Source organism: Nerophis lumbriciformis, linkage group LG05 (genome assembly GCF_033978685.3).
Source record: "Nerophis lumbriciformis linkage group LG05, RoL_Nlum_v2.1, whole genome shotgun sequence".
NCBI classification, from domain to species: domain Eukaryota; kingdom Metazoa; phylum Chordata; class Actinopteri; order Syngnathiformes; family Syngnathidae; genus Nerophis; species Nerophis lumbriciformis.
Window position 1 is genome coordinate 30557472 of NC_084552.2, and position 18664 is coordinate 30576135.

The 18664-nt window shown below is 38.7% G+C and overlaps 1 protein-coding gene across 2 annotated transcripts in view; it reads right to left on the minus strand.

Annotated features, from left to right (window-relative positions):
• Positions 1-18664, minus strand: part of htr2cl1 (5-hydroxytryptamine (serotonin) receptor 2C, G protein-coupled-like 1) — a 215309-nt gene that overhangs the window by 12923 nt on the left and 183722 nt on the right. For both annotated transcript variants that reach the window (XM_061960921.1, XM_061960919.1), the window contains 2 exons: positions 17356-18064; positions 8007-8207 (listed from right to left, as the gene is read on the minus strand). In XM_061960921.1, the coding sequence (XP_061816905.1) occupies positions 8007-8207; positions 17356-17773 (619 nt within the window). In that variant the 5' untranslated portion in view covers positions 17774-18064. The remainder of the gene's footprint in view (positions 1-8006; positions 8208-17355; positions 18065-18664) is intronic.

Here is an 18664-nt window from a genome sequence, read left to right on the forward strand (position 1 = left end):
GTTATTTAACCCAATATGTCAGAGTGATTGTGAAGTGAAGTGAACTATATTTATATAGCGCTTTTTCTCTAGTGACTCAAAGCGCTTTACATAGTGAAACCCAATATCTAAGTTACATTTAAACCAGTGTGGGTGGCACTGGGAGTTATTTAGACCAGAAAGGTTTTTAAATGTAAAAAAAAAAATTAATAATAATCATAATGACCCCTTTAAATAGGAAAATGATCCATCACCTCCCTGTTGTTTTTGTTTGATATATACTACTGCACACAGAGTACTCTGAGGTTCAAAGTGTTCAAACTTTTACTAAAATATGGACTTTTTGTCCGTGAATCAAGGTTCCACTGTATTAAGAACAGACGCCAGAGATAAACATGTTACACTGTTAAAAAAAAAAAAATAATAATTAAATTCACAGCAAATTGCTTACTAATAATTTTTCACACTATTACTTTACAGTAATTTGCTGTGAAATATCTTCACGAGCAATGTGTTGTGATATTACAGAGAACTATATGATTACAGTTAGAGATATCCGATAATATATATTATCGGCCGATAAATGCGTTAAAATGTAATATCGGAAATTATCGGTATCGTTTTTTTTATTATCGGTATCGTTTGTTTTTTTTGTCTTTTTTTTAATTAAATCAACATAAAAAACACAAGATACACTTACAATTAGTGGACCAACCCAAAAAACCTTCCTCCCCTATTTCTCATTTCTCATTTTTCTCATTTCCCATTTTTCCTCATTCACACAAAAGGGTTGTTTCTTTCTGTTATTAATATTCTGGTTCCTACATTATATATCAATATATATCAATACAGTCTGCAAGGGATACAGTCCGTAAGCACACATGATTGTGCGTGCTGCTGGTCCACTAATAGTACTAACCTTTAACAGTTAATTTGACTCATTTTCATTAATTACTAGTTTCTATGTAACTGTTTTTATATTGTTTTACTTTATTTTTTATTCAAGAAAATGTTTTTAATTTATTTATTTTATTTTATTATTTATTTTTTTTAAAGTACCTTATCTTCACCATACCTGGTTGTCCAAATTAGGCATAATAATGTGTTAATTCCACGACTGTATATATCGGTTGGTATCGGTTGATATCGGTATCGGTAATTAAAGAGTTGGACAATATCGGAATATCGGATATCGGCAAAAAGCCATTATCGGACATCCCGAGTTACGGCATTTTACTGTGGAAAAAATACTGGTAAATGCTGTGAAACCCCGGCAGATTTTTACAGCGGGGAAGCGGGGATCGAACCTGCAACCCTCAATTTGCTGGCACGGCCACTCTACCAATCGAGCTATACCGCCCCCCCGATTGAAAATGCTCACTAAGTTTAACAAAACATTCACTGTATCTATATGATATTTAGCAAAGTCACCGTGAACTTCAAGTGGACACCTTTCAAGTGGACCAACAAGTTTGAGCAAGATTGGTTGAAAAACTTACTTAGCACTGGGTTACAATGATTATAAACCATTGACGATATCCATACTATGTAGGCCAGCATGTCACATTTGACCACACACCAATAATCAACTTTTAAAGGTCCTATTGTGCAAAACATTTTTTTGCCCGTTGTCACCCGTTTTTGTGTATTTGGATCCACAAGAGTGCCGGAAATTTAAATTCAAACCGTATAGGCCAGTGGTTCTCAACCTTTTTTCAGTGATGTACCCCCTGTGAACATTTTTTTAATTCAAGTACCCCCTAATCAGAACATAGCATTTTTGGTTGAAAAAAAGAGATAAAGAAGTAAAATACAGCACTATGTCATCAGTTTCTGATTTATTAAATTGTATAACTGTGCAAACTATTGCTAATTTGTAGTGGTCTTTCTTGAAGTATTTGGAAAAAAATATATAAAAATAACTAAAAACTTGTTGAAAAATAAACAAGTGATTAAATTATAAATAAAGATTTCTACACATAGAAGTAATCATCAACTTAAAGTGCCCTCTTTGGGGATTGTAATAGAGATCCATCTGGATTCATGAACTTAATTCTAAACATTTCTTCTCAAAAAAAGAAATCTTTTTAACATCAATATTTATGGAACATGTCCACAACAAATCTAGCTGTCAACACTGAATATTGCATTGTTGCATTGTAATGAATGGAATAGCCTACTTGATTTGATGTTCAGTTTATGAACTTACGTACATTCATATTTTGTTGAAGTATTATTCAATAAATATATTTATAAAGGATTTTTTAATTGTTGCTATTATTAGAATATTTAAAAAAAATCTCACGTACCCCTTGGCATACCTTCAGGTACCCCCAGGGGTACGCGTACCCCCATTTGAGAACCACTGCTATAGGCTATTATGACCCGTGCTTGTAGGTCATGTCCTGTGTTGTTTTTGTTGTCTTCCCTATGTTAGTGTTTATGTCTTGTCCAGCGCTCCTATTTTGGTTTCCTCTTCTTGTGTCGTCCTGCTATGAACTGACCCCTTATTGAGCCTCGTTCACCGTACCTTTCTTCGTTTAGTGATTCTCATCAAAATATTGCTGGGTATTGTGGCCAAATGGCTCAATTTTTGTTTAATCTGACCACAGAACTTTCCTCCAGAAGGTCTTGTCTTTGTCCATGTGAAGTCAGATGACACAAAAATGGAGCTGTTTGGCCACAATACACAGTAATATGTTTGAAGGAGAAAAGGTGAGGCCTTTAATCCCAGGAACACCAATTCCTACCGTCAAACATGGTGGTGGTAGTAATATGCTTTGGGCCTGTTTTGCTGCCAATGGAACTGGTGCTTTAGAGAGAGTAAACGGGACAATGAAAAAGAAGGATTACCTCTAAATTCTTCAGGACAACCTACAATCTTCAGCCCAGAGGTTGGGTCTTGGGCGCAGTTGGCTGTTCCAACAGGACAAAAAACCCCAAACACACGTCAAAAGTGGTAAAGGAATGGCTAAATCAGGCTACAATTAAGGTTTTAGAATGGCCTTCTCAAAGTGTGGACAATACTTTTTTTGCCATCCTTTTGCTGTGGTGCAAACTGGCTTGTACATGCACACGCGTCCTCCGCTGTTGCCATTTCTAATACAAATTAACGTATATTTCTAACTCATATCTGTCAGAAGACTCGCTATGGAATGTGCTAAAAACTAAAACAGAGATGACCAGGACAAGACGCAGTCAAAGCAGAGGCACGTAAATAAGATCGCTCACAAAGCCCAGATCCTGAAGAAACGGTCAAAGCGGTTTGTAAAACATAATCTATGCAAAATTTTGACCAAAGACCCACCATTACGCGTTATTTAGACCAGAAAGAAGGTTTTTAAATGTAAAAAAAAAAAAAAAAAAAAAAATCATAATGACCCCTTTAAATAGGAAAATGATCCATCACCTCCTTGTTGTTTTTGTTTGATATATACTGCACAGTACTCTGAGGCTCAAAGTGTTCAAACTTTTACTAAAATATGGAGTTTTTGTCCGTGAATCAAGGTTCCACTGTATTAAGAACAGACGCCGGAGATAAACATGTTACACTGTAAAAAAAATAAAATTTTAAATTCACAGCATATTGCTTACTAATAAATTTTCACACTATTACTTTACAGTAATTTGCTGTGAAATATCTTCACGAGCAATGTGTTGTGATATTACAGAGGACTATATGATTACAGTTAGAGATGTCCGATAAAATCGGCCGATAAATGCGTTAAAATGTAATATCGGAAATTATCGGTATCGTATTTTTATTTATTTTTTTATTTTTTATTTTTTTATTAAATCAACATAAAAAACACAAGATACTCTTACAATTAGTGGACCAACCCAAAAAACTGTCCACCCCCATTTACACTCATTCACAGAAAAGGGTTGTTTCTGTCTGTTATTAATATTCTGGATCCTACATTATATATCAATATATATCAATACAGTCTGCAAGGGATACAGTCCGTAAGCACACATGATTGTGCGTGCTGCTGGTCCACTAATAGTACTAACCTTTAACAGTTAATTTTACTAATTTTCATTAATTACTAATTTCTATGTAACTTTTTTTATATTGTTTTACTTTCTTTTTTATTCAAGAAAATGTTTTTAATTTATGTATCTTATTTTATTATTATGTTTTTAAAAGTACCTTATCTTCACCATACCTGGTTGTCCAAATTAGGCATAATAATGTGTTAATTCCACGACTGTATATATCGGTTGATATCGGTATCGGTAATTAAAGAGTTGGACGATATCGGCAAAAAGCCATTATCAGACATCCCTAGTTACGGCATTTTACTGTGGAAAAAATACTGGTAAATGCTGTGAAACCCTGGCAGATTTTTACAGTGTACGTATAATGCATGCATGCAGGGATGTACGTCTGTCATTTCAAATAGAAGGCAGACATAACATGTGGCCTGTGCATTTACAACTTAGTTACGCTAAACAAGAAAGCTAAAAAAACACACCTTGGAGATGCTGTAATTTCAAGGCTCAGTTTAATTTCTTATTCGCTTAACAGTCAGCCTTGAGCTCGTATATGTACGGTTGAATGCAAAAATCCGTTGCCGTAGCCATTTCTAATAAAAAGTAGAATATCATTCAAACATAATTCTAATGCATGATACTTTTCTGTGACTCATGAGAAGCTTATCTGATTTAAGCATGACAAAAAATGGCATTTCATGCTGCCTGTGGCTGACTGATTTCATTTTCCATTATTTAGATGGGAGTCATTTCTAACAATTGCTTTGGATGTTGCCCCAACGGTCCATTGTCTTTTAAGGACACTTGTTTGCCGCAAACAAAATCCTACTGGACACACACACACACACACACACACACACACACACACACACACACACACACACACACACACACACACACGCACACACACACACACACACTTTTGTATTTGTTACCTTCTTGAGACCTCCGAAAAATGCCTACCTCTAGTATTATGATAAAAGCCGTAGTTTTACTCAACGCAAGACAACATTTTACAAGAATAACTGAACATTTGTGCAATATTATGATACAAGTTGGAATTTTACTCTAACAGTCGCAATTCTACACGGAAAGCTTTAAAATGTTGGCAATTTTATGAAAAGAGTCGTAACTTTACTCGGCAAAAGTCACCATTTTATAAGAAAACTTAAAAATATTGGCAATATTACAATAATAATCCAAATTTTACTTGGCAAAATTATGACAAGTCAAAATTTTACCTAAAAAAGTTCACTATTTTACAAGAACAAAAAAATTGCAATATTGTGATAAAAGTCAGAATTTTATATGAAAAATAATTTTACGAGAAAAAATTGCAATATCACAGAAACAGAAAGTATATGAGAAATTGTTCCCAATTTTATAAGAAAAAAGTCGACACTGAGAAAAAGACTGCTTTTAGTTATTTGTATTTTTTTTAAATGTTTTGTTTGCAATTTGTTTTTAATCTTCATTATTTACTTCAAGTTATTGCAGTATGTCTCCATATACATATTTATTTTATAAATTTTGGCCAAAGGGGGCACATTTCAATTTCTTACACACACTTATTACATATGTTGGCCAGAGGAGGAGCACTTCAAATTTTTACACACACTTGTTATTTCATATGTTGACCAGAGGGGGAGCACTTTTAAAAGCGACACACAGTCAATTTGAACAATCTCTCCTTTTTGGGACCACCCTAATTTTGATAGAGTTCACCACCAGGGGTGCAAATGAGATCTATTTTTTGTTTTTTGTAATGTGCTTTAGGTCGATGACAAACGAGTCACGGACCACAGATGGCCCCTGTGCCGCACTTTGGGCAACCCAGCTGTAGAAGCTAACTATTAATGGCCACCATAGTCTTAGTACCGTAGTGTATTTGTTCATCCTGTGGTCACATATGGGACGCGGGTTGTCTTACGTCAGCACCGGAAGTCGTAAAATCATATATTGCTGCCTTTGCACCTGTCAATGTTTATTTTGTATGCACATTAGATCAACAAAAAAATCTTGACCTTGGAGCAATGTTCACGGACTCTAGTATTTGGCTCTCTATTAGATGCAATGCTTAAAATATTAATAATAATAAATTAACTAAAAGCAGTCTTTTTCTCACAATGTGTTGACTTTTTTCTTATAAAATTAGGAACAATTTCTCATATTCTTTTGGCTTCTGTAATTTGCAATATTTTCCTGTAAAATTATAACTTTTTGAATACAAAATTATTATTTTTTACTACAAAATAGTGACATTTGTCATATAAAATTCTGACTTTTATCGCAATATTGCAAATTTTTTCTTTTTGTAAAATAGTGAAATTTTTTGAGTAAAATGATGATTTTCCAATTATTATTATAATATTGCCCAAATGTTGTTGTTTTTTTAATAAAATTGTGACTTTTGTCGAGTAAAATTACGACTCTTTTTATAAAATCGCCAACATTTTTACAGTGGAAGCTAACTGTTAATGGCCACTATAGTCTTAGTACCGTAGTGTGTTTGTTCATCCTATGGTCACATATGGGACGCGGGTTGTCTTACGTCAGCACCGGAAGTCGTAAAATCAGCTGTTCACCTGGCGGGTTTTTTCGGGGAGGAATCGGGAAGTCCTTCTTTATCTGCCGTCGTCTTTTATCATATATCGCTGCCTTTGCACCTGTCGATGTTTGCATTTGTATGCACATTAAATCAACAAAAAATCCTGACTTTGGAGCAATGTTCACAGACTCTAGTATTTGGCTCTCTATTAGATGCAATGCTTAAAATATTAATAATAATAAATTAACTAAAAGCAGTCTTTTTCTCACAATGTGTTGACTTTTTTCTTATAAAATTGGGAACAATTTTTCATATTCTTTCGGCTTCTCTAATTTGCAATATTTTCTTGTAAAATTATAACTTTTTGAATACAAAATCATTATTTTTTACTGCAAAATAGTGACATTTGTCATAAAGAATTCTGACTTTTATCGCAATATTGCACATTTTTTGTTTTTGTAAAATAGTGAAATTTTTTGAGTAAAATTATGACTTTCCAATTATTATTATAATATTGCCCAAATGTTTACGTTTAAAAAAAAATAAAATTGTGACTTTTGTCGAGTAAAATTACGACTCTTTTTATAAAATTGCCAACATTTTTACTGTGGAAGCTAACTGTTAATGGCCACTATAGTCTTAGTACCGTGGTGTGATTGTTCATCCTATGGTGACATATGGGACACGGGTTGTCTTACGTCAGCACCGGAAGTCGTAAAATCAGCTGTTCACCTGGCGGGTTTTTTTCGGGGAGGAATCAGGAAGTCCTTCTTTAGCTGCCGTCGTCTTTTATCATATATTGCTGCCTTTGCACCTGTCGATGTTTGCATTTGTATGCACATTAAATCAACAAAAAATCCTGACTTTGGAGCAATGTTCACGGACTCTAGTATTTGGTTCTCTATTAGATGCAATGGTTTTCCGTATTGGGTCCATGATTTATGTCCTAACTTGTTCACCGGTGGTCCTCATATGGAAGGTACTTTTCCTTGTTGATGTGTCAAGAAAGGTAGACACACACACACACACACACACACACACACACACACACACACACAGAAGCAGAAGAAAAACGTGTCCTTCACAACATCCTTCATCGAAGCTTCCTTCCACCTTTAATGACACAATAAAGTACTCCTGTTCACTCTCATCGTTATTTATGTTTGAGATTTGTCGTCTTTTCATCCCTGGGGCGGTCATTAAAAGTGCAGTTAGGGCTCTTTGCTTGCTTCTAGAAGCAAGTGAGGTCCTTCTTGTTAGTGTGGGATTAATGCTTGGAGAGTGGAAAAGCTCACCTGCGGTGGTTAGGTGCAATTTAAGGTGCTCTTTCACTTCTTTAATCAGGCTTATTTTACCGATAAGGGTTAAAGAACAATTATTTCAGTGCTGCTTGTGTGAGGCCTAAATCGGCTGCAGGAGAAACAAGAAGCAGGAAATAAAAACACACATTCTGTGGCACTTTCCACAAACTCGAAGTACTGACCTATGGATATGGTCCAGACGGCTGCAATCTTCATCATGGCTTTGGTCCTGGAGTTGAAGCGGCTGTGCTCAATCGGGTTGCGGATGGCCACGTAGCGGTCCAGGGAGATGGCGCACAAGTGCATGATAGAGGCGGTGGAGAAGAGCACATCCAAGTAGATCCAGATGGGGCACAAAGCGCTGGGTAGAGGCCAGGCGTAGTCTGGGAAGGCAGAAGGACGACTGCTTTAACAGTGTTCAGACACCTGTTGCATTGCATTCATTGGAGACAAGCAAGTGGTGACAGGATGACAAAGCGTCGCTCGGCGGGTAGGAATGAAGACTTAACGGGGAGCCCAAAGTGCTTCTCATCAGCACGCTGTGGCGTCTAATGAACCTTCATGTTCACGTCGAACCACAGTGAAGGTGTGGCACTTGCTTGCCGCCATGTTTGTTTTTAATGGCTTTTTTCTTTCTTTCTTTCTTTAGTTTATTTCGAACATGAACACACTTACAGCATAATACATCACACAATTTCACATCATTTCTCTTTACATCGTGCCCAAAAAGGAGTAGGAAGAAGCAAAGCTTATTTAATCCTAAACCTTTCCCACTTTAGAGCGTTTACAAATACATATGTTCAATTACTGATTTCTTTTTGTAACACAATTACATCAGTGAATGATTAATACAGCAGTTCTTGTAATAGATAATTAAGTCAGTCATGATAAAGAATATCCCATTTTCAATAAGGTTGAAGGTATTTCTCATAATTCTTCTTCTTTGTACTTTGTAAGTACTATTAATTTGAACATATTGGATCATATTATTATTACTTCTTACCTAATCCATTCCATAATTTAATTCCACATCCAGATATGCTAAAGGTTTTTAGTATACAAATGTTTTAAATTAGTTTTCCCTCTAAGGTTATATTTCTCCTTTTTAGTTGAGAAGAATTGTTGTACATTCTTGGGTAGCAGGATATAGATTGCTTTGTGCATCGTTTTAGCTGTTTTAAATTTGACCAAATCATTGAACTTCCATATTTTTTACTCAATAAATGAAGGGTTTGTATGTTCTCTATATCCAACATTATGTAACAATCTAATTGATCTTTTTTGTAACGCCGTTAATGGATGAAGCGCACATTTGTAGTTTCCTCCATTTTTCTTTTAGAATGCTTTTGGTATAAACCGGAACAAAGATGGTGAGCTTGGCCCATACACTCCAAATCCTCCCCAAGCTTATTAGACACGGTGTCGCTGCAAACCAACTCCACATTTCTTTCATCTAAACTTAGTGAAAGGGTAGAATGTCACAAAAGACGACGCGCCATTGTTCCCTGCCCAAACAGAGTTAATCATGAATGTTTTCCCCTGGGAGTTGCTGGCCCGTCAGAGTGACTGCCAGATACATAAATTGAATGACAAATTATTTAGTGAGGGTCCCGACGTGACATTTATTCCACAAATTTGTTGTCCTGTCAGGATAAAAGCCTTGTCCCATTAGACGAGCAGCCACAACAACAGAAAAGATGAAAATAAGAACTGTAATATATATATATATATATATATATATATATATAAAATGGAGAAGATAACTGCTTTTATTATTATAAATTGGAGAAATTTACTTCATACTGGGAAAACTGGGTCAATTATGTCACGCCCTATAAGCCTGATTTAATTTTCTCGAATTGGTGATTGTATTGTTAAAAAACAAAACAAAAAACAAAACATTACTCCCTATATGTGTATATACGGTATATTAAAAAAAATAAAAATATTTACTATGTTTATATTTAATTTTATTTCTGATTATTAGTATTGTTAATTTACTATTATTTGTATTAAATTGTATTTATTTAATTGATTTATCTGTAAATATTATTATTACTTTGTTTTGTTTTCTTGCTGCTTTTTTGTTTTTATTTGGGGGGTGATGAGGTAGAGGTGGCATCGGGATACAAACAAAAAATATTTTGACAATTAGGGCAGACAATAGATATATGATGTAATGGATAGGAATGTGTGATAGTGGATGTCAACAAAAATTAAATGAAAAAAAAATAAAAATAAAAAAACGTATGCATTTTCTTTGGTCAGTAAAAACGGACTTTGCTTGCCGTCCCTCGCACCATCTCGCTTCTATTATTACGGCTTCACTACTATATTTTTCCAAAAGCATGTCCTCAATATTTTTGGCTTGAAGTGAGTGTTAAAATAAGTCTTTATGTATGTCTTATATTTATTACAGTGCAGTATTTCTCTTGTTTTCTATTATTATGTTGTGGAGATTGATTGAAGTATTCATCAAGCAGGACTTCCGTTTCTGGGTTAAGGGTGCTAATAACAGATCACTAATCTTGGCGCAAGGATGTCATCACCACGTTCATCAAGTTGACCAAATTTGGGCAAAATAACTTTTTGATTCACTTCTGCCTCATCATCAAAACACATCTTCAAATTGGGGAGCCACTTAATGCTAACAAGACTATCAGTAATCCAAAGAGGTTCATTAGGTCTTCAAAAAATTATGCAATTTGTTATTCTTATAGCCAGAACTACCTTACGGTTTCGGCTACAACTGCACTGCAAAAAGTCAGTGTTCAAAAACAAGAAAAGAAAAATACAAAAATGAGGGGTATTTTACTTGAACTAGCAACATTATCTGCCAATAGAACAAGAAAATTTGGCTTGTCAAGACTTTCCAAAACAAGTAAAATTAGCTAACCTCAATGAACCCAAAAATAACTTAAAATAAGTATAATCTCACTAATAACAAGTGCACTTTTCTTGGTAGAAAAAAAAGACCTTTTTGCTCAATATGTTGAAAAATATTCTTAAATAAGTAAATGCTAGTGCCATTATCTTGACATAATGATATGCACTCGGCAGCAGGATTTTTTTTTTCATGCTTGAAGTAAGAAATTATTACTTTAAAAAAGTAGTTTTATACTTGTGAGTGTTAATGACACAGCTTTGCAACAGTTGATATTCTAGTTTCAAGCATGTTTTACTCAATATAAGTAATCAAATCTCAGCAACAAGCTGTAATATCTTACTGAGATCATTCAGGACCAAAACACTTAAAACAAGTAAACTCTCTAACATAAAATCTGCTTAGTGAGAAGAATTAACTTATCAGACAGAAAATAACCCTTATTTGAGATATTTAATCTTACTTAGATTTCAGTTTTTGCAGTGTGTTGCCTTCCTCAGAGGTTGTCACAGTTGTAGCTGAAACAGTCAGGTACGGAAGTAAACACACAGGTCTGGCTATAAGAATAACACATTGCGACTGCTATCAACTATAGCAGCTGTCTGGGCAATGCTAAGTGTAGATGAAGTTGGTATATCGTCGACACCAATAAAACTCCACACGACATTAGTGAGCAATGAAAAATGGCAACGCAGGCCACGCAATGCAAACAACACGGAGTGCTTACAACACGGCTAATGGTCGTAACTGCAAGTTGCTCATTTTTTGGATGAACAATTATGGATGCCTAGTTCGTATTAAGAGGAATTACCCAGGATGTGGCAAAATATTTTCCCTTAGTGGCGTATTACAGTGGCCAGGCAACGGCCAAAACAATAACACTTGGAGGATCCTCCAGGCTACCACTCACTACGTTTCCATGCACTAAATTAGTCTGATTTCTCAAATAGTTCGTTTTTTTGTATTTTCACCCCTTCATGTGAAGTCTGAGTGTCCATGCACACTATCTAATGCGACTATTGGTCATACGCCATGTGCCTCCCGTACATTGGGGGGTGTTAATTTCATTCTAGGGCGGTTAAATGAATTCCTTTTCCAGTTAACCTATGACGTCACACTATCCATCTGCGGATCTTTACAACTTGTTTTAACTGATGTCCGCTGTAACATTGACACAGATTACAAATATTACGTCTCTAATGGCTATGTTGATGTTAAAGGCCTACTGAAACCCACTACAACCGACCACGCAGTCTGATAGTTTATATATCAATGATGAAATATTAACATTGCAACACATGCCAATACGGCCGGGTTAGCTTAATAAAGTGCAATTTTAAATTTTGCGCGAAATATCCTGCTGAAAACGTCTCGGTATGATGGCGTCTGCGCGTGACGTCACGGATTGTAGAGGACATTTTGGGACAGCATGCTGGCCAGCTATTAAGTCGTCTGTTTTCATCGCAAAATTTCACAGAATTCTGGACATCTGTGTTGGTGAATCTTTTGCAATTTGTTCAATGAACAATGGAGACAGCAAAGAAGAAAGCTGTAGGTGGGAAGCGGTGTATTGCGGGCGGCTGCAGCAACACAAACACAGCCGGTGTTTCATTGTTTACATTCCTGAAAGATGACAGTCAAGCTTTACCATTGGCCTGTGGAGAACTGGGACAACAGAGACTCTTACCAGGAGGACTTTGAGTTGGATACACAGACACGGTACCGTGAGTACGCATGCAGCTGCGGCTTCCAAACATTTGATCGCTTGCCCGTACGTGCGTGCCGCTATGTGCACGTACGTAACTTTGGGGACTTTGGGGACTTTGGGGGAAATATATGTGCTGTATGAACTTTGGGGAGGTGAACGGTACTTTGGGCTGTGGGATCGAGTGTGTTGTGCAGGTGTTTGAGTTGTATTGGCGGGTTATATGGACGGGATAAATATAAGCCTGGTTGTGTTGTGGCTAATAGAGTATGTATATGTCTTGTGTTTATTTACAGTTTTAGTCATTCCCTGCTGAATATCAGGTCCCACCCGCCTCTCACAGCATTTTCCCTATCTGAATCGCTCCCACTGCCCTCTAGTCCTTCATTCTCACTTTCCTCATCCACAAATCTTTCATCCTCGCTCAAATTAATGGGGAAATCGTCGCTTTCTCGGTCCGAGTCACTCTCGCTGCTGGTGGCCATGATTGTAAACAATGTGCAGATGTGAGGAGCTCCACAACCTGTGACGTCACGCGCATATCGTCTGCTACTTCCGGTACAGGCAAGGCTTTTTTATCAGCGACCAAAAGTTGCGAACTTTATCGTCGATGTTCTCTACTAAAACCTTTCAGCAAAAATATGGCAATATCGCGAAATGATCGAGTATGACACATAGAATGGACTTGCTATCCCCGTTTAAATAAGAAAATCGCATTTCAGTAGGCCTTTAAATAGCAGACCGTATCAAAAAAATGAGCTTGGACTGTGCTACGAACATGACTCTACTTCCATGTACGTATCGGTGCGGATGCAGTTCCGAAGCAAAGAAAGACCAGCGGCAGAGTGTTTTCGAAGGAATTTGTGGACGAAGAATCACGGAAACAAAACTTTTGATTGTTTTGGAATTCATTCAAAAGGCTATGTGGATTGATGGAAGGAGTTTTAGAGCCGAAGGCAAAGACTGTTTTGTCACATTTTGTCAGGCAATAATACATTGAAATTTGTTTTTATTCACTGACTACATCCAAACACTTAATTATATTTATGTGCACAAAGAAATAACAGTAACAAATGAATATAGCGTCTCAACAAGAAAGAGGTTTAGCACATCAACATCAGACTAACAAGAGTCCTTTAAAATCGCATTAATACCACAGAAAAGGCAAACTGTAATTTTTTTGACACGGTGGAGGCTGAAATAATGTCAAACACGTAACGCTACAATAACCACTGAGATAAAGTGTTTGTTTCACACGTAGTCATGCGTTGTGGACAAAAGAAGCCCAGCAATGCAGGTTAAGCGAGCGGTGTGCGCTCCCGCAAAGGTAATTACCTTAAAGCCAGTGTTGGGTTAATTACTGAAAACCAGTAACTAGTTACAGTTACTAGTTACTTTATTTCAAACGTAACTCAGTTACTAACTCAGTTACTTACACCAAAAAGTAATGCGTTACTGTGAAAAGTAACTATTTAGTTACTTCTTATACTTTTTTTTAAAGCTCCCATTAATGCCCTTTTAGCCTTCATTTCAGTACTGTTATTGCACTGGAGAATAATACAATCTGTTGATCAACTTGACATACATTTGCATCACTGAACTCTGCTAAGCAATGTGCTCTACATACAACACACAAAGACAAAGATATGTTTCAAAGGGCCAATTTATTTCAGGCCAGAACAAATTGACAAAACCATTTTAAATAGCTGCAACATAACATACATAAGTAACAAACAGCATAATAACAACATAACTGTAAACCTGGCTTCACCTAAGGAAGGCACACGTGACATACACAAAGCCTAACCAGGCATATTTGAATTGTTGTTTTGGGTAGTAGATGAGATTTTTGATCCTAGACACAACTTACATTTAACTAAAATGTTCTTTTCTTTGTGCTCGACAAAAGAAAAGAAGTGAGAATATCTCATACTTGCCAACCCTCCCGAATTTCAGTGGCTCTCCCCGGCACGCCTCCTCCAGGTTCGTGCGGACCTGAGTGAGGACAGCCTGTCGTCACGTCCGCTTGGCCAACCAAAAAGTAACCACAGAACACTAGTGTTCTGTGGTTACTTTTTGGTTGGCCAACGGTTTACGTTGTATTGCGCACCCCCCTCCCCTCCCCTGCCCCTCCCCTTCCCACACCCAGACACACACACACAGAGAGCGCAGAGGAAGAATCAGAAGCACGTCACTGCTTCGCTGCAATACAACACACTCAGATCTTCTGTTTCTCGCCGATACTACATAAAAAATAAGTTAAAATAACGCAGTAACGCATCATGTAGTAAATAACGCGTTAGATTACTAGTTACCGCCGAAACTAACGGCGTTAGTCCCAACACTGCTTAAAGCACAACACAAGCGAAAGTTTTTTCCAAGAAATGTTCGGACGCAGAATCTCGGGAAAAAAAACTTTTGAATGTGTCTGAGTTTATCTTAAGGCATGTGGATTGATGGAAGGAGTTTTAAATCAGAAGGAAAAGACCGTTTGTGCCCCGACTGATACTGTTCCAGATGAAGGTTGCTATTGTTCTGGACTATCTTGCCAGTTAGCTTCATTCCTAAATAAAGCTGTTTCTTTTTTGGTACCATCAATGCATTTTAAAATGTTATGTTCTTTTAATTTGTGAAGCAAATAAAAGTCACCTTCATTACAATTGTATTTTTATTCAATATCTGCTTCCAGGTTATATCACACGCGTTGAGACTGACCCATGCGCGATATGAAGGGTCTTCTCCAGCCGCACACCCCCCTCGAGAGTTCTGGTTGCAATCGCAAAATTCAGATGTGTTAGTCCGACTTTTCAAAAACCGAACACGATCAGATTAAAGTGTTTCCATGGGCTGTAGGAGGCTTATTTAGAGACAAACTATTGGACTAATTTAGTGCATGGACACATACTGACTGAGTGCAGCAATCTACAGTAGAACACACTCAAGGCCACAATATTGGGTGAAAAGAGTGGGTGTTTTTTTCATGTTTACAAGGCTCTAAAAAACATATTTAGAAGGTCGTAAAGTTTTTTATGCTCTAACTATGAAAACAATGGATTTATTAATATTCTTCCTACTTCACATTATTTATTTACCACGGTCAGGCCTGCAACCAAAAAGCTAAGAAAAGAAAATATAAAGAAGTGTGATCTTGTTTCAGAAAGATATGGTAAATTATGATTGAAATTAAAACAATAAAAAGCGCAGGTTTCCCTTAAAATATGGTTGGGCCACTTCCTGCCATGCTAATGCGCCAAATCCCTCATGTGTTGTGTGCGGGAATAAACTTGTTGTTCTGTCGTTTTTGATTTAAAGTAAAAAATAAATGATCCACAACTTTCCCCAATCATACTGCAGATGTTCTTGAAGTTGACAGCTCGCTGCAAGGCAATGTTCCCACAGTATATTGCGACAATGAACTGGAATGAAATCACACAGGGATTGTCTTTTTTGATCTAATCTTGCGAGATGATGCAGCCACGTTGCACAAGGTATACGTAGTTATAATACTCATTTATACACCCGTGACACAAATCCATGATTATTTACAGAACATGTCTTTAAATAGCAGACAGCCATACAATGTAAGGGCAAAGGCACACCGAGCTACAGGCATAAAGATCCATCCATCCATCCATCCATCCATCCATCTTTTTCCGCTTATCCGAGGTCGGGTCGCGGGGGCAGCAGCCTAAGCAGGGAAGCCCAGACTTTCCTCTCCCCAGCCACTTCGTCCAGCTCCTCCCGGGGGATCCCGAGGCGTTCCCAGGCCAGCCGGGAGACATAGTCTTCCCAACGTGTCCTGGGTCTTCCCCGTGGCCTCCTACCGGTTGGACGTGCCCTAAACACCTCCCGAGGGAGGCGTTCGGGTGGCATACTGACCAGATGCCCGAACCACCTCATCTGGCTCCTCTCGATGTGGAGGAGCAGTGGCTTTACTTTGAGCTCCTCCCGGATGGCAGAGCTTCTCACCCTATCTCTAAGGGAGAGCCCCGCCACCCGGCGGAGGAAACTCATTTCGGCCGCCTGTACCCGTGATCTTGTCCTTTCGGTCATAACCCAAAGCTCATGACCATAGGTAAGGATGGGAACGTAGATCGACCGGTAAATTGAGAGCTTTGCCTTCCGGCTCAGCTCCTTCTTCACCACAACGGATCGATACAGCGTCCGCATTACTGAAGATGCCGCACCGATCCGCCTGTCGATCTCACGATCCAGTTTTCCCTCACTCGTGAACAAGACTCCTAGGTACTTGAACTCCTCCACTTGGGCAGGGTCTCCTCCCCAACCCGCAGATGGCACTCCACCCTTTTCCGGGCGAGAACCATGGACTCGGACTTGGAGGTGCTGATTCTCATCCCAGTCGCTTCACACTCGGCTGCGAACCGATCCAGTGAGAGCTGAAGATCCTGTCCAGATGAAGCCATCAGGACCACATCATCTGCAAAAAGCAGAGACCTAATCCTGCAGCCACCAAACCGGATCCCCTCAACGCCTTGACTGCGCCTAAAAATTCTGTCCATAAAAGTTATGAACAGAATCGGTGACAAAGGGCAGCCTTGGCGGAGTCCAACCCTCACTGGAAACGTGTCCGACTTACTGCCGGCAATGCGGACCAAGCTCTGACACTGATCGTACAGGGAGCGGGCAAAAAGATGTCACCAATAAATTAAGATTATTAAACAATTTTCTGCAAATACAACTGAAAATGTCTTGTCGTGTGGATTTCCTCTGGCAAAAAATATTTAAAGGCGTCACTGCACAATTTTAATTCACTACTTTGGAGGTTTTGCATGTCGGAGACAGCTGGTGCTGGATATCAGGAGGAAAAGACTGCATGAGTAAGACTGATGAACATTCCCTGAATTCTAACGGACACACTTAAATATGAATTAAACATAACTAGACATGATTTTACTTCCAAGCAAAGTGTTGGGAGACTCACCATATAGGATGTTGATAAGGGAGATGGGCATGACCAGGATGCCCACCAGCATGTCGGCCACTGCCAAGGACCTCAGAAAGAAATTGGTGGCGTTTTGGAGCTTCTTCTCTAGTGACACAGCCAGGATGACCAGGATGTTGCCACCGACGGTCAGTGCAATGATGACTAGGATGAGCAGCGCCGGCCAGTTCTTCTCCTTCATGGCCAAGCTGGTGACGTCCTCTCGAGTCAAGTTGTCCACGCCCGCGCTCATGGCTGCAGCCGCGCCCACGCCCCCGAGTCCGGCCGCAATGACGAGGCTCTGGTTGAGCTCCATAGAGCTGTTCCCCGGCCAGGATGTCCATCCGGTGACATCCAGAGAGGAGGTGGCAGTGGTGGTGCCGAATCCACCAAGAGGAGCCCTTGCTGGACTGTCCATCTTGGAAGAGGGAGCTTTAACCTGTCTGAGGTTGTAGAGGGCAGGGCTCACTCTGCATCAAGGGAGACTGATTTAAAGAGTTGGGAAGGGATTCTTCTACAAATGACTCTTAAAACAAAGCAACATTGAGCTTCAGGAAAGGAAGGGAAGGGAGGACCAAGGCACTGCAGGTGTCTCTTAGTCACATCCGCTTCTGGAAGGAAGCGATAGCTCCAGTCTCTCTTGTTTCGATCTTGGATGAGTCATGTTGATGGACATTGGATTTTGACCTTGTTGAGGTCTCGGGCTGATCTGGGGAAGGAATTGATAAAAGGGTGTTAAAGAGTTTAATTGGGGTTGTTTTTTCCGCCCAAGCTGCTCATCTTCAGCATCATTATCCAATATTCACTCAACCCGTTCTCATTTGAGCTTTGCCTCCTTCCGCCTCAGCTGTTTGCTGATCTTTTCCTCTCGCCATCTATGCATCGATCTGCCCTTTTCTTGTTCTATTACTTCTTTTTGCAAATAAGCTGCGCTACTCAAGAGTGCAAAAACCTTAAATGGAAACATAAATTACCGAATGAGTCAGCAGTGTTGATGCCGCAAGAGTAACTACGTCCTCGACGTTCAACCTTACTGTGCAGATGGCTCAGTGATTTATTCCGTTCCTTCCTCAGCATCTTTCCCAGGTGGTGGAGATGGAGGAGGATAGTAAACTCCAAGGCTGCACCTACCAGAGGCAACACCTTCAGCGCCATCTGCGCTGCACTGAGGGGATTTCATGCCAAGTGAAATATCGGACGTAATCCTTACCGCATAATCCCGACATTGAAAATGGCAGAACACGACTGACACCTGGTCTGAGGTACAAAGTCAGACTGGATGACGCAAAGGAGAACCTTCCTTCGATCG